Source organism: Rattus rattus, chromosome 1, assembly GCF_011064425.1.
Source record: "Rattus rattus isolate New Zealand chromosome 1, Rrattus_CSIRO_v1, whole genome shotgun sequence".
NCBI classification, from domain to species: domain Eukaryota; kingdom Metazoa; phylum Chordata; class Mammalia; order Rodentia; family Muridae; genus Rattus; species Rattus rattus.
This window is the reverse complement of record NC_046154.1, coordinates 5,847,638-5,869,549: the sequence shown is the minus strand read 5'-3', so window position 1 is coordinate 5,869,549 and position 21,912 is coordinate 5,847,638. Positions and strand designations below refer to the sequence as shown.

Here is a 21,912-nt window from a genome sequence, read left to right as displayed (position 1 = left end):
TATGCTCCCCATCATGTGTTGTCTGGATGTGCTCTCTACCACAGATTGTCTGTTAGTGCTCCCCACCATGGGTGGTCCAGTGGTGCTCCCCACCATGGGTTGTCTGTTAGTGCTCCCTACCACGTGTTGTCTGTGCTCCCCACCATGGGTCGTCTGGTAGTGCTCCCTACCATGTGTTGTCTGTGCTCCCCACCATGGGTCGTCTGGTAGTGCTCCCTACCATGTGTTGTCTGTGCTCCCCACCATGGGTCGTCTGGTAGTGCTCCCCACCATGGGTCGTCTGGTAGTGCTCCCCACCATGGGTTGTCTGGTAGTGCTCCCCACCATGGGTTGTCTGGTAGTGCTCCCCACCATGGGTTGCCTGGTAGTGCTCCCCACCATGGGTTGTCTGGTAGTGCTCCCCACCATGGGTTGTCTGGTAGTGCTCCCCACCATGGGTTGTCTGGTAGTGCTCCCCACCATGGGTTGTCTGGTAGTGCTCCCCACCACAGGTTGTCTGGTAGTGCTCCCTACCATGTGTTGTCTGTGCTCCCTACCCCGGGTCATCTGGTAGTGTTCCCCACCAGGGGTTGTCCAGTAGTGCTCCCCACCCTGCTCCAGACCTGGCCCTAGCCCTCAGCCTGCATCACCCAGGCATGAGCAGGTAGGTAGGGGTGTGGTGCTGGGTTGGAGATCTGAGGTACTCATTTACCTTCCTGAGGTAGATGGAACCAGGTGTCCCAGAGTCTGCCCAGGCCCCTGATCTCTTAAGCACTCAATTTCCTGGCTACCTGCACTGCCCCCAACTTGAACACCAAAGCCCTCTTAGGCTGGCCTGAGTAGACAGGGTCCCATCCCACTCGACAGGAGGAAACTGAGGCTCAAGAGGTGAGAGTAACTTGAAACCTGACAGGCCCTAGCAGAGCCCATGCCCAGTCATGGAGGCTGCCTGCCGAGAGAGTACCACAAATATCTCTAGTGGCCAGGTCTCAGGTTCCACACAGTGGGGTCTGCACAGATTCTGAGAACTCAGTGGTTCCAGGAGGAACCAGGAGGTTGCTCTCTGGGGCCAGGCTCAAGGGTGACTGCAGTGCAGGTGACCATGACAACTTGAACAGTAACTACAGTTCTCCTCCTGCAGGTACCCAGGAAGACCGAACGTGGACCAGTGGGGACTGAGACTGTGATGTCAGCTCAAGATCTCGTGGCCTGCCTCTGTCAGGAGGGGGACAAGCATCTGGCCTTGGGGGAGCTGCCCTTAGCCACAGCTTTCTACCTGGCCGCCTTCAGCTGCCATGCCCCTTCAGCTGTACGGCATGTACGGGCTGTCCTGGCTGAGTCTCCAGGGGCACCTGTGGTGGCCACCCTGGAGGCCTGGTGTCGTGGGAACAGCCAGATCCCTGCTATCCACTGGGATGGCATGGCGGTGGTCTCCCTGACTGGAACACTGGCCTCTGCTTTTCTTGGTGCCATTTGCCCGGATCACCCTGCTACTGTCCTGTACCCTTTGGCTGGCCTGCTGGCCCAAGGGCGTCACGTGGAAGTGGTGCAGCGCTGTAATACACTGTTGGATGCACACTCCCAGCAGGCCCTGGAGCTGCAGCTGATGCGGGCCCTGGCCTGGGTCCTGTCTGTGGACCAAGCCAGAGAAGGCATAGCTGCCTATCTTCAGAACTTTGCCTCCAGCGCAGACCGGACAGTGGCCTTCATCCGTAGCCACCAGCAGCCCTACCTCCCCAGGCTGCTTGGTACTCTCCAGAACTACCTCTCAGGACACCTGAAGACCAACGCCAGCCAGCAAGAGGTCAACTGCCGGGGACTTCTGGAGGCCCTGGACCCCAGAGGCAGCTGGATGGGTGCCATGTCACCGGAAGCTCTGCTTCATAGAGGCAGGTTTGAGGATTGCCAGGCAGCGTGCAGCCGGGACCTTCAGCCTGACTCAACAGGAAGTAGACCCCAAGGTAGGAGAGTGACTCATGAAGTCATATTCCTTACGAGCCTTGGCGACATTCACTCCAGACACAGCTAAAACCTGCGAATGATGGGACTAGAGCTGGGTCTGGGACTAGGGCTGGGGCAGAACTGGGGCGGGGCTGGGGCGGGGCTGGGGCGGGGCTGGAGACCCCACAGTGAAAAGAGCCAAAAAAAAAGAGCAAACAAAATTCTTGCCTTACTATGCAAGGCGCAAATTTGTCTGTCAGTCAGGAAGGACTTCTCAGCCGAGGAGGCTTTCAGAGTTCAAGAATTTAAAAAAAAAAAAATGCCAACGCCTTCGGGAAGAAAACTTGAAATGTCCTTGCCACCAAATAGTCAGAGTGGGTAAAGGCTGGGGCCTGGAAGACTTTGGATTTTACTCTTAAAACCACAGGAGGGTTTACAAACTGATGTGAGCATGCTTCTTCTGCTGTCCTGTATGGACTGTGATTCAGGAACCAGAGGGACCTAGAAGACTGGGAGGAGGCCGAGGGAAAGTTGAGTGGGAGGACAGAGAGGCTGGAGGAATGGAGCTGGAAAGGTGGGAGGCTACGAAACAGAGAGGAGGCTGGGAAGCTGGAAGGATGGTGCAGACCGGGGCCATCTATCAAAGGTCCTTAGACTCTCAGACAGGAGACCATGACCCTTACCTGGGAGGAAGCATTGCAGAGTGAGAGTCCACTGAGTCATTTGTAGCAGGACTGTGGACAGAGTCAATGGAGGACCAAGAATGATTTAGAGTTAGCCCTGGAGACTTAACTGGGAAAGGCTTGAAGGGGCAGCAACCCTGTGCTAGAGGCTTTCTCTCACTATACCAAAACGCCTAAGATAACCAAATTGTAGAGAAAAGGTTTCTTTCCCTTTGCTGGGTTTTGTGGATTTCAGTCTGTGGTCAGCTGTCCAGAGAGTCTCACAGGGCACCAGGTTCCTTTGTTGGGATGTGGTAAGATAGACAAAGTGTCCGTTGAGTGCCAGGGTTCCTGAGGACCTGGACACGAGCAATGAACAGGGAGGAATCAGCTGGAGAGGATTGGGAGGCTCCATGTCTTGGCTCTGATGCATCTGGTAGGCAAAGGTGCATTACATCATATAGGACACACAGCTGGGCAGGGTGGCACATGCCTTTAATCCCAACACTTGGGAGGCACAGGTGGGCATATCTCTGAGTTTAAGGCTAGCCTGATCCATAGAATGAGTACCAGGATAGCCAGAGCTACATAAAGAAACCCTGTCCCCCTCAAAATTAATAATAATAAATAAGCATTTTTAAAAGACAAAAAAAGTAGGGGCTGGAGAGATGGCTCAGCGGTTAAGAGGTCCTGAGTTCAATTCCCAGCAATCACATGGTTGTTGTAATGGGATCTGATGCCCTGTTCTGATGGTGTCTGAAGACAGCCACAGTGTACTCATATAAATAAAGTAAATAACATTTATTTTAAAAGATACAAAAGTAGAGACAATGAGAAAACATAATACATCTTATAAAATTTAAATTCTAAAGTTTTCCCCATACACCTATACAAGATGAAAGGACAATTCTCAGAGAATAGAATGTTTTCAGAACATACAATGGCAGAAAAGACAACCATATGCAAAGTATTTGTGGAATTCCCACATGTCAGCAAGGCAAATGTATAAAGGAATTGGGGGAAAAAACTTTTCCCCCAAAGAGAAAACACAGGTAACAAACAAAAAATTCGGGAAATCGTAGGAACCATGGTAGTAGGACGGAGGCAAATAAACACAATGGAAAGGTTTTTTCTTTGGACACAGCCAACTGGAAAGAAAATTAATTAGTGAACACGAGAAAAAAATGAAAAATTGAAAAATTAAAACGGTGAAACAGCACTTTAGAAGACCCAGGCTGTCAAAACTGCTAAAGCTAACAGCAGATCTGGTCTTGGGAAAGATCAGCCAATCTGACAGGACGCTGTCCCACAGGCAGCGGCCTCCTAATTTGAACGAAATTCCAAAGGCAAGTACGGTTACTGCCTGAACGAATAAAACTGGGGCTACCTGAGGTGAGACTGCAGCTTGGAGATTTTTTCCTCTGTGCAGTCGTGTGTACCACTGAAAGGCGTGGTTTTACCAGCCTGAGAGGATGTTAGAGAGTTCGGGGCTGAATAAAGTAGACAATTGAGAAGCAAAGTCCTGAAGGGATACAGAAGGGATGAAGTCCAAAATCTGAATATAAGTCTATGGCTGACTGCAGGACTGAACATAGGTAGGAGAGACAAGACAGTCCGTGCAAAGCGTCAGGTGGCAGCTTCAGGTGGAACTAAAAGGAGAATTTGCTTCCAAAGACGTTTGAGTCTAGACAACGCAACTGGTTATACAACGAAGTTCGGACCTCATCTGAAGCACACAACTAAATCTGGAGTCTTTCTGAAGCATCGCTCAAATGTCTGGTGTACAATTTAAAAACATACTAGCTGGGATATATAGCTCAATGGTTAAGAGTTTGCCCAAAGTGGACACAGAGCTGAATTTGATATTCTAACACCACCCGAAAACAAAAAAAAACAAACAAACAAACAAACAAAAAAACCACCACAACAAAAAATATGAAAATTAATGGGAGAAGAGTCATTTGAAATAAAATAGGGATTCTCTGATATGCAAAACTGAAGAAAAATGGATACGGCCTTACTGGCTGGCCTGTGGGACAATTAAGAAATATATTGTGTGTGGCTGCATTCTTGTGAGGGGGGGGGAAGATGTGGGTGTGACGTCAGCAGCTGCTGGGGGCCTCTGCTGCTTCCCCGGGCTGACCTTCTGTTTCCTCAATGTTGTTTCCACCCTTGGCTTCTGCAACCAGGACTGGGCAGAGACACTGGTGGTGGTGGGTTTCTCAGCCAGTCTGTGCAAACCGGTTGCTTGTTGTTTCACTGGCCTCAGAGATGCCGGGGAGGGTCCATATCTGTAACTCCCATCCTAACAATGGGAAGGAGACAGACACCCAGCCCGAGGCTCAAGTCCACATTCTTAGGGTAAGGACTTCAGATAACTGAGAGCCTCTTTTCTGGACTCTCTGCTGTCTCTGTTTACTACAGAGAAGTGTTGAGTCCCAAAAAGGCAGAGCAGCAAAGACGTCCAGGATTGGTGACCCTGCAAAGTCAGAATCAGAACCCCGGCTTTACAGAGTGGGCTGGGTGGGGCTACATCCCTGAGAAGGAAACTAAAGCCCATCACTAAAAAAAGTCAAGGCGGAAAGGAATGTAATAAGCTTCCATTTAGGCTGAGACGTGATGTCTACAAGAGCCACTCTAGGGGAAGCAATGCTGACACCAGGAGAGGCTGGCTGTGGTGCTGGTACAAGTCCTGCCATGGGCTGGGAGTCATCCTTGTGGTTCTGGAACCCTGGGTTACTGCAGACTTAGGGAAGATGCCCTGAGCTGACAGAGTAAGCTGTAGGAAAATAGGACCACATATATTTCTGTCCGTAGGTGAGCACCTGGCCGCCCTGCTGGTCACCCGCGCGGCCGCCACTTTCTTCCAGGATGGCCCAGCCGGGGACATGCTGCGGGACCTACATGAGGCCTTCAGCGAGAGCCCCATTGGCGCGCGGAGGCAGTTCCAGGCCCTGCTGTCCTCCCAGGACCGCGAACGCCTGAAGGCACAGACAAAGGAGGCCGCGGACCTGGGCTTCGCCCGCTTCCTGGAGGCTGTGAGAAGCCGGGTCGAGCTGCGCCGGGATGCGGACCGCGAGCTCTTGGTTCCCGTGACCCGCGCGCTCCGCGTCCTGCTCCGCGTGGCACCCGCCAGACGGCGACCTGCGCTGGGCACCCGCCTAGCAGAGTGCCTGCTGCTGGCCGGGGACGTGGCGGGAGCTCGCGCGCAGTGTGAGCGCCTCCTCCGGCCCAGGCGTCCGGGAGAGCGCGCGGGCAACCACACCGGAGAGCACGCGCCGCTGCTGGCGCTGCGCGGCTTCTGCGCGCTGCACGCGGGCGATGCGCGACGCGCCCGCGAGGACTTCCAGGCGGTGGTGGAGCGCGCGGCGCCGCACGCGGGAGGCTGCGTGCGCGCGCTGTGCGGTCGAGGGCTGCTGCGGGTGCTGGCGGGCAGCGCCTTCCTGGGCGCGCTAGACTATGTCACGGCTTGCCGGCTGCGGCCGGAGGAGGCGCTGCTGGTCGCCAAGGCCTACGTGCCCTGGAACCAGCGAGGGCTGCTGCTGACAGTGCTGCGGGAGGAGGGCCGCAAGATGCTGCTGCGCTCGCCAAGCTATGCGGTGAAGGCTGCGCAGGCGCAGGAAGGGTGAGAAACTGCCCGGTGCGGAAGGTGGGGAAGCTATCGAGGGATGTCTGGTAGAAAACTGCGCTGGGGTCCGCTAGATGCCTTCCCTATGCCAAGTTGGGCATCTGGAGCCAGGGCTGAGATCTCAGGATCCTAGGTCTCAGAAAGTGGTGCCCTGTGGGCTTTCTCCCCTTAATGTTAGGAACAAGCTGGGGGTGGGTGTTGGCTCACATCTGCAACCCCAGCACTTGGGAGATTGATGCCTGAGCTCCACAGCGAATTCCAGGCCAGCCTGGGCTACATGCAAAGTGAGACTTTGTCTCAAAAACACAAAATGCAAACAAACCAAAAAGTCAAAATCAAAAGGGGCAGGTAGCCAGAAGAACGGCTTAACAGTTAGGAGTGAGTGCTGCTAAGAGCCTAGTTTCTAGCAACCTGCCTCGCTTGGTTAGCTCACCTCAGCCTAATAATTCCGGCTTCGGGGGATCTCATGCCTCTGGCTTCCAAGGGCACTTGCCCTCGTGTACATACACAGTCATGCATGCTCAAACACAAATTTTTTTAAAATAATTTTGTTTTATTTTGGATTTTTAAAAATTTGCTGGCCTGTATGTGTATCATGTGTGTGCAGTGCCAGCGACGGCCAGTAGAGGGCGTCAGGTCTTCAGACTATGGGAATTGTAGTCACCAAGTGGATGCTGGAAATAGAACCCCAGTCTTGTAAGAAAACAGCCAGTGCTTTTAATCACTGAGTCATCTCTATGTCCCCTCCCCTTCCCCCATTTCCTTTTTAAATGGAAAAAAAAACCAAAATTCTTGAATGTTAGACCCCTGAGGTGTGTAGTTCTAGTTGTTTCTTTTTGTGCACATATACAATGTCTCAAAACACGGAGTTTTTGCTAAAGCTGTCCCACCTGCAGTAGATAAGGAGTTTTAAGTTTCCCTTTGTTGCTAAACACATTTGTAACACATTGTGTCCACAACACCTTCTCTTAAAAGGGGGGTACTGGTGTAGCTCTGGCTCAGTGGGCAGCTCCAAGGAAGGGTCTTTAATTTCTAGTGCTGCCCACCCTGCCCTAATAGACACATGTGACCCCCTGCTGCCTGGTGGGTGCACCTCTAGCTACCTAGCCCTCCCCCACCACTGTCAGTCCACACCCCACACACCCCCCCCCACGAGCTTCCTCTGCCCGGTGTGTGAATTACTGTTACGGTTATGTTTCTTTGTGATGAGCCCAGCAAAGCCAAACCATCAATTCTTGTGTTTACAAAAAGGAAACTGAGGCGGGGTCTGCTCGGGTTCTTGGGCAGATTTGGTGCCTACTTTCCTGTAGCACCTGCCCCGTGGGGTGGTAGGAGGAGCAGGGAGAGTGAAGGAGCAGGTTAGGAATCTGAACAGAGGTTGTCCCTCTGCAGCTCACTGGGAAAGGGGCTACCCAGACTAGGGGCACAGACAGACGGGAACAAGTCACCTGAGGTTTGACCTCTATGGAGGGGATGTGGAAAAAGGCCTGTCCCACACTGAGCCGCCCTCTCCATAGGGATGCCTACGGTGTGTACCAGCTGGCCACCCTGTTAATGGAGATGGATGCAGGGGATGAGACTTCCTGCCTCTTGGCGGCTGATGCCCTGTACCGCTTGGGTCGCCTGGAGGATGCTCACAAAGCCCTGCTGGTGGCTCTTTCCCGGAGGCCCCAGGCAGCCCCTGTGCTGGTGCGACTGGCCCTGCTTCAGCTGCGGAGGGGCTTCTGCTATGATGCCAACCAGGTGAGTAGGCCCAGGTGGGCTGGTGCAGGTAGGAATGGGCACAGCTCTGCAGGGGACACTATGCGTCCTGTGGCCCCAGATCTGTTCCCTACAGCCTGGACTTTGGAAAAGGCAGACCTAATTAGGACCCACTTCACCACCTATATCCAGCCCTTGCCTCTCTGGCCCTCAGCTTCCTCACCTGTGCCTGCCCTTGTAAGTTGTCAAGGGAATTGGCTGAGGTAGTGCCTGAGACCTGGGAGGTGCCTGCTTACAGGAGGTGCCTCTGAGTTGCTTTGGCTGTAGTATAATGAAAAGTGGCCAAGAACCAATGCCTCATAGGCTGAGCCCCTACTCAGTTCTCCCAGATAAGCTGGACTTGACCTTGAACATAACTCTGCCTGGGACAGAAGCATGGGTTTTACAAGGCCCTAGACACTGTTTGTCAGCCTCTTAGAACCCTCCCCTGGAATGGCAGAGTTTAAGACCTGGCTTAGGTGTTGGGAGGGGGCTTTCTCTTTGCACTGAGCTCCTGTTTCTGGGGGATTTGGGGCCTCAAAGTCTGGGCTGAGGGACCAGCCAGCCTCTTCCTTCTTCTCTGGCCTGGCTGGAATCCTGATTCCCTGGGCAGACAGGTAGGCAGAAAGACCACCCTAGGGCTGTCAATCATTTCTTTTCTACCAGGGACAAGAGTCTGCACCCGGCCCATGGGAAACGATGTTGTGTCTCCCAGAGTCGTGTAGGGAGGAGCTTGTGTCTGCTGAGGACACCTGGCTAGAGCCTGGTCAGACTCCTAGGCTCTTGGTCTACACCTTCTGAGGAGCTCCTCTAGTCCCTCTCACATGCTGTTCTGAAGGTCCCTTGCACAAGCTTGTTGTTCAAACCTTCCTTGGGCCAGCATGTTGGAGGGGGGTCTCCACCCAGGCGACTCGGGGAAAGGAGAGCCCCACCCCACCTCTCCATTTTGCAGAGTGGGCTTCTGCTCTGCCCAGTGCTTCCATGTTCCCCTTGTCCCTGTCCTTGTTGGAGGAAGCACAGTAGTAGATGGAGACAAACACACCTTCAAAGGCTTAAGTAGCTGGGGCTGCAATTTGGGGAAAACCTTCCAGGGCTCAGACTAGACAGTTTCCCCCCATCCCAGGCTTGTGGAAACAGAGCCAAGCCCTCGTACTGGTAGCTGCAGGAGCGGGCGGGCATGAACAGGAAGAAAAGGGGGCTCGTGGAGAGGACTGGATGACTCTGATCTCACATTTGCAGCTAATAAAGAAGGTAGCCCAGTCTGGAGACACCGCCTGCCTCCAGCACACGCTGGACATCTTCCGTCGTGAGGACCTGCAGCTGCTGCAAGACCACTGCCACACACGGGCATTAAGCATCCTGCGGGCACGGCCAGGTGGGTCGGACAGTGAGGCCCACACCAGGGAAGCCATCGCCTACCTCTCTTTGGCCATCTTTGCTGCAGGTAGGAACCCCCCACCAGCCTCAGGGTGGCCTGTGCCAGATGCATGGAACTCGTGGGATCTGTGAATGAGCTTGCTCTGCCACATCCTGCACCCTGGACCCTCCAGGGTGTGGATGAGATGGGACCATTTACCAAGAGCACCTAGTACTGGAACCCTTGGTTGTCCGTGAATACACCAAGGTTGGAGAAGGGCCCGGGCTAACTAAGGCACTGCCCTGCTCCTGGACTGCCTCCCCTGCATGCTCTGTGCTGAGGTGTCATCCAGACCTTTGCTCCCCTGAGTCCTTCACAGTAGTGTCAGGTTCTGTATGGCCACACCTGCCCTCCACACGTCGCCAAGCCATCCCATCTGGGTTGCGGCAGGCCTGTCCTGGGTGTGCTGGAATGTAATGTGTGAGTATCATGGTGCATGTACAAGTCTCTGGACATTGGCATAGCCAGGGCAGGGGGTAGTGTGGTTATGCAGATTGTGGTGACTTGTACTGGCACCTCTCCACTGCTCATCCTCAGAGTAAGTGGACAAGAGCCCAAGGGAGGGAAGTGGCTAGTGAAACTGATTCCTGCAGGTCACTGTGTGGTTCCCTGTGGGAACACTGGACAGATATACAGAAGGAGTGTGGAGGAAGCATTCTGTTTGGTGGTCAAGCTGTGCCTGACCACCTTTTCTTCCTTTGAAGTTCCTTCCCAGAGTTCACTGGGAATTGCTGCCCACTCTGAGCCTCATACCCAACCTACTATGTGCTTCTTTTGTCTACCCTGGCCTAACTTGTCCTATTCAACCTTTACCTACTCCCCCCAAAACAGAGAAAGTCATAGACTTTCCTAGAACACCCCAACAAGCTACCAGTCCTCCCAGCATCACCTCTCCTGGTTGGGCTTCTCATGCCCTGTAGCCAATAACCCTGGCTACCTGACTCTGTCTCAGTACCCAGTGGGGTGGTTGCTCCAAGGTTGAGCACTAGATGGGACCCTGGACAAGAGGGCCAGCCAGAGCTGTACCTGACCACATTTTCTTCCTTCAGGGAGTAGAGCCAGTGAGTCCCTCCTTGTCCGAGCCCGCTGTTATGGGCTCCTGGGTCAGAAGAAGACCGCCATGTTTGATTTCAACTCCATACTCCGGGAGGAGCCGGGGAATGTGAAAGCTCTGTGTGGACGAGCTCTCGTGCATCTGGCCCTGGACCAGCTGCAGGTGCCAGCCCATCCTCTCCACCCGGGGCTGGGCAAGCAGGAGTGAGGGAGACTGAAGGAGGGTGAGCAAGATCGGGCCTTCCAGCCCTCGGGGTACACTTTGGAGCTCCATGTTCTCCTCCGCACAAGCACTAGCAGAGATCGATTGCCACCTTCCGACAGATCCACCTTTGGGTATTCCTGCCTTTCATGCTTCAGTCTGTAGGGATAGGTGTGTAAGCCCTAGGGGCAGCTATGGATCCTAAAGAATTTCACAGTGAAGGTGGGTGGTAGGTAGGCCATGGATAGTTGGAGCTGGGAAGGTAGGAAGCTGGGTGGGACCGACCTTCTGGGTCTCCAGGGTGAGAAAATGGAACCATAGAAATGAGACCTCCCACTCTGACACTCGTGATGAGCTCCCCCTCCTTGCAGGAAGCTGTGGACGACATGATCTCAGCCCTGAAGCTTGACCCGGGTACTGTTATCGCTGAGATCCTCTCCCTGAAGACAGAAGTTCAGTTGCCCCTGACCCAGGGCCTCTATACCCGCTGCCAGGCCCTCCTGAACCAGTGTCTGGACGCTGGAGTGCCCCTCAGGGAAGAGGACACCCAGGGCCTCCTGGCCACGGGGGAGGCACTGATTAGAATCAACGCTGCACAGAGCAGTTGGCACTTGCTTCTCACAGACATCCTCACAGGGCTGGGTATGTGTAAGAGCAGGGGACATGGGCCCCTGTCCCACATTCCGGACCCTCTGTACTATTCTTTGTGAAGTGGAGAAAAAGCCTTTGGACTGTGGCTTCTAAGGCTCCAAATCCTGTAATCTCCAACCCCTGTGGGGCCTGTGGAGTGGCAATTCTCTGGATTTTTTTTTTTTTTTGGTTGTTTGGGGGTTTTTTGGTTTGTTTGTTTGTTTGTTTTGGTTTTTTGGGTTTTTTTGTGTGTGTGTGTTTTGTTTGTTTCGTTTTGTTGTTGTTTTTTTTGTTGTTTTTGTTTTTTTTGTTTGTTTTTGTTTTTGTTTTTGTTTTTGTTTTGAGACAGGGTTTCTCTGTGTAGCTTTGGCCGTCCTGGAACTTGCTCTGTAGACCAGTATGGCCTCAAACTTAGAAATGCACCTGCCTCCTGAGTGCTGGGATTAGAGGTGTGTCCTACCACTGCCTGGCTTCACTCTCTGGTTTCTCAAGTCACGTCCCTCTGCTGGCAGAGGAAGACCCCAAGAAGGATTTGTACATCCGAGTGTGGCATGTGGGTCTCTGTCACCCTTGTTTGAAGGGAAGCACTCTGCATCCTGCCTTTGCCCTCCAAAGACTTCCAGGGGCTACCCCACAGCTCTGCTCTTACCCATCGACTGGACTCCACCCAAGACAGATTAGGGGACATCAAAGTAGTTCCCTAGGGCTAGATGCCTGCCTTCTTGGGCATGCCTCCATCCCAGCCACACCCACCACAGTCACCGAATATCTTCCTGCGGTCCCCACAGGCAAGTATCAGGAGGCTGGCACCCACTTACAAGAAGCGCTACACCTCACTCCATCATCAGAGGCTGCCCAGGCCCGGCGAGGCTTGCTCCGGCTTAAAAAGGGAGATGTGTCAGCTGCTGCCCGTGACCTGCAGTGCCTGGCAGAGATAGACACTCAGGACCTCAGCTTCCTGTTGCGTCTCCTTGAATCCCCAGAGCGGCAGAGTCTCATGCAGGTATGTAGTGCCCCACAAGCCCTATGCTGACCTTGCCCCACTCCCACGAACTTCAGAATTCCACACTCACCCCAGGCAGCTCTTCTCTTCCTGTTGCTAGCTGGCTTCCTTGGGTTTGGGGTGAGAGTGGAGTAAGATCTCTGGAAATACTACCCCTGTTTCTTCGCTTGCACATGCAAGCCATGGGTAACTGGGGCTGAGGAACCTCATCCTGGTACAAGGCCCACTCCAGGACCCAGATCGGGGTATACAGGTCCTGTTGTGTTTTATAAAAAGGAAGAAGGAACCAGGATGTGTTTGGAGGAGGTGTAGTGTGGTGAGGTGGAAGGGGGTGCCTCAGCAGGCCCATGCTGAGACACCCTTTCCTGTGAGGTACCAGCCACACAATAGGTATAGCATGGAATAGAGTTTAGGGCATGGGGTGGGGAGTTGAGGCAGGAGTAGAGACAGAGAAAGGCAGAGAGAGGGGGGGGGAGGAAGAAGAAAAGGAGGAGGAGGAGGGGGATGGGAGGGGAGGGGGAGGGGAGAAAAGAGGAGAGGTTGGCCATGAAGATGTGGAGGGGAGAATGGGGAGAGAAGGGAGAAAGGGAAGAGAGAGTATAAGAGAGTGAGGAGAGGGCAAATAACCCCTTTTAGAGTGAATCAGGCATACATGGCTATTGCCAGGTAGGTGTCTTAGGGTTTTACTGCTGTAAACAGACACCATGACCAAAGCAACTCTTATAAATGTCAACATTTAATTGGGGCTGGCTTACAGGTTCAGGGGTTCAGTCCATTATCAAGGTGGAAGCAGGGCAGCATCCAGGCAGGCATGGTGCAGGCAGAGCTGCAAGTTCTCCATCTTCACCTGAAAATGCTGCTAGCAGAACACTGGCTTCTAAGGCAGCTAGGATGAGTCTTAAAGCCCACACCCACTCCAGCAAGGCCACGCCTCCTCCAACAAGGCCACACCCACTCCAGCAAGGCCACACCTACTCCAAGAAGACCACGCCTCCTCCAACAAGGCCACACCCACTCCAGCAAGGCCACACCTACTCCAACAAGGCCACACTTACTCCAACAGGGACTCACTTTCTAATAGTGCCACTCTCTCTGCCGAGCATATAGAAACAATCACACCAGGTAACCGTGACGAGTCAGAGCCTAGAAGGAATGCTAACAGGTCCAGGTATTAGGCCTTGGGGTCAGAGGGACCCAGGGTCAAGAGTTAACATGGGGCAAGACAAGTGTTCCTCTGAATGTCTCCCTCCGTCAATTGCTCAGAGTTCTGCCAGTCAAGTGACACGGAAAAGGGCCTATCAGAGAGTGGCTGAACCCGCAGAGTTGGCTGAACCGTGTTGAATGAATGCTTCCTAAAGCAAAGGACCTGCTGCCTGAGAACGGGGACAAGGACTGTGATGGTGCTGGCTGGAGTTGAACTGAGAGAAACGTCTAGGCTGAAGTTTATGGACTTTATAGAAGCGTTCTATGGTATAGAGTTGTTAGGGCCTAAAGCCTCTGAGCAGGGAGGATCAGAGACGTGGCTTGTGAGCTAAGGGAAAAGGGTAAGATAAAGTATCCGAGCATCCAGGAAAGGTGGGTGGAGTCCCCAAGCTTACACAGATGCAGGGCCCAGGGAGTTCTGAGTAGGGCCAGGGATGTCTCTGAGGTCCTGGTGCCAGATAGGAGTCCCAAACTAGAGCGGATTGGGGAGTGGGGTCCTGGAACTCTAAAAGGGTCGGGAGGGAAATCCTGAACCCCAAGCTCTAGGACTGGAGAATCCTGAGTTCCTGGGTAGGGGAGGGTGCAGTCCCGGAGCTAAAGCAGGGAATGGGAACTTGAGGTAGAGGGCTGGGGAGGTTCCTGAGCTTCTAAGGGAGAATCAGGAAAACACTGGCGAAATCTCAAGGCCTAGAGGTCTTGGACCCCAGGGGCTGAGTTTGGCAAGGCAGTTTCCGGTTGCCCAGCAACAGGGGTCGACCCGGAAGTGGCCTTTCTGGCTTCCTGCTATGCGGCTGTCTTGCTACCTCCAAGCGCGGTCTTTCTGTACTGCGCCTGCGCCTGCGCCTGTGCGGTTGTTGTCCCCTCCCTGAGCTGGGCGGAGTAGAGCTCTGAGCGTGCGAAGCTGTCCTGTATTTAAGCTTTTTGAATCCCTTCTTCTTGTATGCGGCAGCGATGTGGACCATGCAGTAGGAAGGGCAAGAAGCTCTTACAAGGTCGCACAGCGGGGAACAAGAAAAGCAGGTGCGGGCTGGAGAGATGGCTCAGCCGTTAAAGGCTAGGCTCACAACCAAATATATAAGAAAAGCAGATGCTCTTGTGTTAGCCTCAGAGCCCTCCCTGGGAGCCTCCAGTCTAGTTCTGGGAGGTGGCACTGCACCCGTGCTAGAAAGCAGGTCCTCTGTCCCTATAGCCCGCCCTCCCCCCCAGCCCTTCAGCAAAAACATCCGACCTAAGCAACTGTCCTCTGGTGTTTGCCCCCTGTAGGAGTGACTCTGACAAGCCCGGAATGCTCTGAGCTTTACCCGCAACTGAAGGAATTTAAAGTTTAGGGTGTTGTGTGCAGTGAGGCTGGATACAGTTAAAAGGGGAAAGGAGGGACCCAGAGGTCCATCTTAGGTTCTGTGGAACCAATGTAGGTTATTGAGCAGGGGAGGAATCGTGTGAGTCTAACAAATTTTTGATGAGATGGAGTTGCCTGTCTTCACAGTGGCCTAGAGAAACAGCATCAGGGAAGAGGAGATGCTTAGCGGACCTCCCTCTGCTCTGGAAACAATGTTGCCCAGAGACTAAGGGGAGGCTGACTTGCTAGACCAGCTGCAGCCCTCCGTCACACAAGGAGTCCACGACCAAGCCTCCAAAAGTGTGGGCGTCTCTGCAGAGGGAGGGAACCAGACATCGGCAGAGACTGGCTGTGCCCAGAGACTAACTCTGAGTTCTTTCCCTGTGTCCCCTTCTCAGACCGCTGCCAAGGAAGCAAGCAACCTCTTGGATTTAGGGAATCCGGAGCAGGCACTGAGCTACTGTTCTTTGGCCATCCTGGCGGGAGGCAGCAGTCCTTACCACCTGCGTCTCCGAATGGCCTGCTTGACCCAGCTGCAGGAGTATGACCGGGCACTCAGGGACCTGGACCGGGTGCTGTATCAGCCTGCAGAGGACAGCGACATGCCGAGACGGACAGAGGATCTCTGCACCCGGGGTCGCCTGCTTCTGAGCCTGGGCGATGAGGATGGAGCCGCAGGGGCCTTCACCCAAGCTTTGGCCCTGGCACCAGCCCAAGCTCAAAGCAGCCTGTTGGAGCAACCAGGCCGGGCCACGACAGCCAGTGTGTTCCTGATCCATGGCCAGCGCTGCCTAGAGAAACAGCACTTTGAGGAGGCCTGGACAGCTGTCCAGAATGGACTCCTGGTGGACCCCAGCCACAGTGGGCTAAAGAAACTGAAGCTGAGGACTCGCAAGGAGGCGGCCTCTGGCTGTAGACTACACTAACCACTGGCTAACTGCTTGACTCCTCGACCAGCTCCTAAGTTCTCACCTAGGGTGTACCTGGCTCCCCAGATCCAAGAGTGGCTCTCTCTGCTGGCCACTTTTGCCTGTCCTTTGCTGTAGGATTAGAGGAGAAACCTTCTCTTTGTGCAGAACAGCTGTTCTAGGTGGCTTACACACCCACTACCTTGGGCAGCCCCAGTGCTCTGCTCACACCTGGGACTCTGCCTTCAGAGCTAACACAGGCAGGATCAGGGTTAGCACCTCAGGGCCTAGCAGGAGAGGTGCTGGCCCAGGGAGACCTCCCTGGGGAGGAGGAGGCTGCTTAGAGCAGGCCTGGATTTGCTCCAGCATTAACCAAGGTCCAGATTCCTGGCTGCCTATGCGCAGCTGACCTTTCAAGGTTGTTCTCCAGGAACCCAGTGACCGAACGTGCCAACAGGCACAGCCTGGACAGCCCCTTCCCTCCACCAAGCCCTGAATCCTCATAAGGTTGAGAGACCCCAGGCTTCCACTGGGCCTGCGCCTGTCCAAGAGGTCAGCCCGAGATTTGGTGCATCCGAGCTGAGACAGCTTTACGTGGGCAAACTTCCCATCCATTCTTATCCCTGCCAGTGAGGCTCCAGCCTGTCACCTTTACTACCACCATCACCCAAACTGTCACAGGGGCCAGGCTGGAGTACTTTGCTCTCTCCCCACAATGGGCAGGACTGCTTGGCATGGCGTGGCAAACCCCTTCCTGGCTTCTCCAGTGGGGGTGAGGGCAGGGTCTGAATTCTGAGACTTGCCCCTCTGCCCCAGGCTGCCTTCCACGACCCTTCCTCCTGCTGTCCTTTTAGCACCATGGAAACCCACCATCTCACCTCCTACACAGACTGACCCCATGCTCAGATACAGGATCCCTGGTCCTGCCTGTCCCTGGGCAGTGATGAAGTAACTGGGTAGGATTAGCAGCCCCCTTCCTGTGAAAGGGACTCCTAATAACTCCCACCTGCCTTGTCGTCCCTCCGTGGTGTGGGAGCTGTAATACCTGAGACCTGCCAAACTATGACTCCATGTATTCCACAGGAGAACCAGGAAGAGCAGGGAGCCCAGAAAGACTTCTCTGTGAAGCACACCCCGGTTCCTGCCCTCCTTCCCCACTATGATCTCTAGAATAACCTAATGCATGTCTCCATAGGGTTACCCTTTCACCCACCCACCTCACGTCCATCTCTCCACTTGTGTGTCCCTTGGCACTGTACACACTTGCAGACACCCAGCAGCACCAAGGTCAAACTATTGGTCACCTGGGTGTGGCCTGCGCAGCCCACTGCCACTTTTGCTTTTCAGCCTGAGGTGTCCTGCTCATCCACCCCTGGATGCTGCATTCAAAACTCGAAGGTACTCAGACCTGGCAGAGCTCTTCCCAGCCACCAGGTGCATCACCCAGCACCTCGTCTTAGCACCTCCCAAGGTCTTAGCACGGGCTCACAAGCACACACATACGCACACGCGCTCCCCTCACCCCCCAATCTCTTACTGCTGCTTTACTGGGACTTTGCTGCGGTCTGAATGTGTACCCAGAATCCGTGCACTGAGATCCCACCACCAATGGGACGTTAGCAGAGGATCTTGCAGGTGGGGAGGAGTTAGGTTGTGATGGTGGAGCCATAAAGAACAGGATTCGTGGCTTGGAAGACCCTTCAGCCCACCCATGTATAAGAACGGAGTTTGGGAATGTCACCTACAAACCAGGATGCAGGCCTGTCCCTATATACCTACCAGGGCTTAGCCTTGGACTTCTACCTCCACAGCCATGAGAAATAAATCTCAATAAGGTTCCCAGCCTATCGGATTTTGTCTCAGTGAACCCAAGTGCAGTGTCTCCTCACCACCACCTCTGTCTTGACCATAGACCTCTGGTCCCTGAAGATGGAGGTGAGTCTCGGCTGGCTAAGTCCCTCAGCCCACACATCGTCTCATGGAAGAGTCCCAGGCTAGACCAAGCACCTCGGCAGCCTGGAGATGGTGGTGGAGGATTCTAAAAGCTGTGCATTCACCCTAGCTAGGGTATATGCCTACAGGACATGTCCAGGGCTACTGGCCCCCACATTCTAGAGCTCACACTCTACAGATCCATCCACCTCCTTGCAGCCCCCCAAAGCCTACCCACAACCTCCTAGCTCCTTCTTCCATGTTTGGCTGGAGTGGAAAGAACCCAAGCCATGTGTCCCAAGGGCAAGTGACCAGTCCTTGCATGGTTCCAGCATCTCTAGTTTATTGTGGACCATGGAGTCCAAGCAAACCATGGGTCGCTTCCAGCAGAATATGATCAAATACAACAGAGCCCTCATCAGAGGGTCGGTGTGCCCAGTTGGCTATGACCCTAGTCTCTGCTCCCACCTGCCTTCCAGAAGTCCTGGAGGTGTCACAGTGTGTGACCCACAGCCTCAAGGGCCCAACTTGGGACTTCATTCACACTCAGGGATCCCCAAAACCTGATCTGCTAGGAGTCTAAAGCCAGATCTTTCAGCACTGACTTACCATGACATTTTCAATTGGAAAGGTTAGTGTCCCCAAATGCTTCCGATGGAGGGGCAGTTAAAGGACCAGGGGCCCTCACCTCAGCCCATCCAGATGTGCCCGCTCCGCGTTTCAGAGTCCAGTTCTTGTTCAGTGCCCTAGTTTTTCTCATAAGAACTCAGGGAGGTAAAACCTCAGTCACTAAAGTGCTTCTTGTACAAGCACGGGACCTGAGCTCAATCCTCGGAACTGGAATGGAAAACAAAACAACAAAAAACAAAAACACCAGGCCAGAGTATCCCAGAGCTACAATCTCAATGCTGGAGAAGCCGGAGACAAGAGCATCCTTGAGGCTAACGGATCAGCCAGCCTTCCTACTCGTGTGGGCAGAAGGAAACACCCACAGAGGCAGCTGTGGAAGTCACACCATAGCACTGGTTTATACAGAGATCTACTGACCGTTAGGGGCTTAGTGTGACTGCCGTAGTGCTAACTCAGAACATCGCAGACTGCAAAGTTCTGAGGCCTCCATCCGACAAAGGCCTGCCCTTCTCTGCTGCGAGACCAGCCCCTCTCGGGTGAAGCTTAACCACACCTTATGCCTGGCATCGGGCTTGCATAGTTTTCATGACAAATCCCTCTTTGTCGGTTAATCCGTATTATCTTGCCTGGATTTGGAATTACCCCCGAGATAGATCTCTGGGTATGCTTCCAAAAGTATTTCCAGAAAAAGTTCAACCTGTAGATGGGTGGTGCCGCCCAATGGGCTGGCGTCCTGGGCATCAGCATCCGTCATTCCATTTCCTGACTACAGATGCAGTGAGGTCAGCTGCCTCACATGCCGGCCACTACGCCTTCCCTACCGTGATGCACCGAGCCTTAGATCCCTCCTTACATTGCTTTTGTTAGGCACTTGGTCCCACCTAAAGAAAAGTAACTCCTAATCCTGCCCCAAACTCCAGGTGATGGACCTAAGGTCTGAGCCCAGCTCTGAGCTGCAGCTGGAGATTTCCCTTCTCCCGGGCCATGGGCCACCCTCAGAAGCCATCAGAGCACGGGACCCAATGTCTCCAATAGCCACATTAGGAGATTGTTCTCATGGGACCCAGACTTTGTAGACTAAACCTTCCTGATGTCTTTGGAAGCCAAGAGAACTGTTCGAAGGTCACCTAGGCCTGAAGTCAGTTCTTGCTTAGAGCCCTATTGCTTTCTTTGAGGATATTCCCAGCTCCTATTAAAAATCTTGAGTACAGCCCCTGAGCCTAAAACTAGAGTTCCAACTCCCTAGCCAGGCTCCTGCCCTGGCTCTAGAGGCTCCCCGGTTGGAGAACTAGCAAGCAGTCCAGCATCTCACCATCATTTCCAGTGAGGACCCTTTCTACTGCTGTCCATCATGATGGGCAGGTCTTCCCTTGCACTGGCAAGCCTCCATAACCACCCCCACCCACCCAGAGACTGCAGGGAAGAACACCCGGGGGGGAGCCACTCATATCAGCCCACAGCAGAAACCCTACCAGGATCGGGCCAGCAGACCCTGGGTCCCTTTGGGCTAGAGTCAAGAGACAGAGATGAGACAGAGATGGGGTTTGGGGGTGGGGGAGTCAGAACACCCCCTCAGCAGGGTCCCTATACTAAAAAGCACAGCTTCCCCTCCCCCACACGAAAGCCCATGGAACGCCCTGGTGTGAGATCATCTCCAAGGAGTTCACATCATCATAAAGGTGGGCCAGAAGCCAGCTCCGTGTGACCTCACAGCCAGCTCAGCCTGACCGCTGCTCTACTCCACCCAGAGCCTACCTTGGCCAGCTCACCCCAGCTCTGTGAGGTCCCAAACTAGCCTATAGGACTTGCCAAGTGGCAGCTGACAGCACTAGGTAAGGTTCATGGACAGGGGCCGCCAGGCTGCTTCACCAGGTGGTATCTTGTTTTTGTTTTTTTGTTTTTTAAATATTTATTTATTTACTTATTATATCTGAATACACTGTCACTCTCTTCAAACACATCACAAGAGGGCATCAGATTTCATTACAGATGATTGTGAGCCACCATGTGGTTGCTGGGAATTGAACTCGGGACCTCTGGAAGAGCAGTCAGTGCTCTTAACCACTAAGCTATTTCTCCAGCCCTTGTTTTTGTTTTTATTGTTGTGTTGTGTTTTGTTTTGTTTGGGACAGTCTCACTCTGTAATCCAGGCTGGCCTTGAGTTCACAGCCATCCTCCTGCCTCAGCCTCACAAATGCTGACCCCAGGCATGTACCATCATACTTGACACCTAAGCTCTGTCATGATGCCCTCTAAGAGCCCCGGCATTTCAGCATTTTATCACCTACATCTTGTTGAGTAGACCCTTTGATAACACTTCCTACCTGGGATGCCCCTGCCTCCTCCTCATGACAACCCTTCTCTAGAGAGATAAAGACCCACTTGGGGGAGGGGGGTTCACACTGACTCCTTTCCCCCTTACCCAGCACATTCACCCCACACTTGGCTCTGTGTGTGTGTGTGTGTGTGTGTGTGTGTGTGTGTGTGTGTGTGTGTGTGTGTTTGTGGGACTTGTCAGCCGGGAGCGAAGTTTGCAGGGCATGATGTGAACCAGCAGAATGCAGAAGATAATTAGCTAATGTGTTCAGAGTCAGAACATTCTGGAACATGAGCTGCAAAGGCCAGGTCAGACCTAGGTTCTTCCTGCAAGGCTAGGCATACACACCCACTCACCCACTCTTTCAACCGCTGTCACGGGTGCCCCACACGAAGACACAGGAGCCCCAGCCCTGGGGGAGCTGAGCAGGAGCAGGCTAAGGTTTTGCGTAGTTGAACTGAAAACCAGGTAGGGAAAGCACCCTGAAAAATGGGGCTTTCTTCATTTTTTCCTTAGTTAGGGACCTGGAAGGTGGGAGTGATCTGACAAGGGGGCTGGAGGAAACAGGGAGATGTAAAGAAAGCTAGTGAGTGACATCTTTTGACTCCCCATTGAGGGATCCTCTCTGGATGGAAAAGGAGACACACACACACACCCTCAGTAGGTCTGACTGCAGCTCAAGGTGATGGCGGCCTGGAGCAAACCGGGTATAGGAAGGAGGCAAGGACAGACTCTAGCAGAACTAAAGGAGTCTGTAAAGTGTGGGGTGAAGGGTAATTCCTAAGCTTGGCTTCAATAACTCCAGAAGGGGACTGTCTGGAGGAAGGCAGAGGCCTTGTGGGAAGACGGGGGATCAGACAGCCACGGACTGAGCATCCAGAGGAAGTGGCGGGCATGTGAACACCAAGAGACAGGCAACAGCTGACTGACAGCCAACTGAGAAGCAGGGAGTGAGGCCAGGGCCCCACCTGCTCTGCACCTTATCAGCCGTGCCAACTGTGTGAGGATTGTCTCAAGAACATCCAAGCCCCCTCCCCAGGCTGGGCCATTTGGAAGATACAGATAGAAGCCCCGACTTAAGCTGCTAACCCTAACCCTCTCTCGCTCTGTATGGTTCCCATACACATTGTCCTTCCAACCCCGGCCCCACCCCCATCCCCGAAACTCCTGGATTTCCACAGGAACAGAGAAAGGACAGTCAGGGAGCTCGGGACCTGAGTCACCTCCCCAACGGCATCCCTGATCCAATTTCCAAGCCCAAAGCCTCCGGGCATAGGCAACCCAAGCAGGCTCCACTATAGGGGCCAGCAGACACCTAGGCTGAGCCT

At 53.7% G+C, this 21,912-nt stretch overlaps 1 protein-coding gene across 1 annotated transcript; it reads left to right on the top strand.

Moving 5' to 3' along the window:
- Nucleotides 1–1,165: 1,165 nt before the first annotated feature.
- Ttc34 (tetratricopeptide repeat domain 34) lies at nucleotides 1,166–15,820 on the top strand. Its single transcript, XM_032893561.1, has 8 exons — nucleotides 1,166–1,940; nucleotides 5,400–6,207; nucleotides 7,728–7,953; nucleotides 9,190–9,394; nucleotides 10,417–10,583; nucleotides 10,994–11,264; nucleotides 12,041–12,255; nucleotides 15,196–15,820. Exons 1-8 carry the CDS (start codon nucleotides 1,166–1,168, stop codon nucleotides 15,721–15,723), a joined length of 3,195 nt encoding a protein of 1,064 aa, XP_032749452.1. The 3' UTR covers nucleotides 15,724–15,820.
- The last annotated feature ends 6,092 nt before the right edge of the window (nucleotides 15,821–21,912 follow it).

Coding starts and splice junctions, on each gene's coding strand:
- Ttc34 (XM_032893561.1), top strand. CDS start 1,166: ATGTCAGCTCAAGATCTCGTGGCCTGCCTCTGTCAGGAGGGGGACAAG. Junction 1,941..5,399: donor AACAGGAAGTAGACCCCAAG/GTAGGAGAGTGA, acceptor TTCTGTCCGTAG/GTGAGCACCTGGCCGCCCTG. Junction 10,584..10,993: donor TGGCCCTGGACCAGCTGCAG/GTGCCAGCCCAT, acceptor CCCTCCTTGCAG/GAAGCTGTGGACGACATGAT.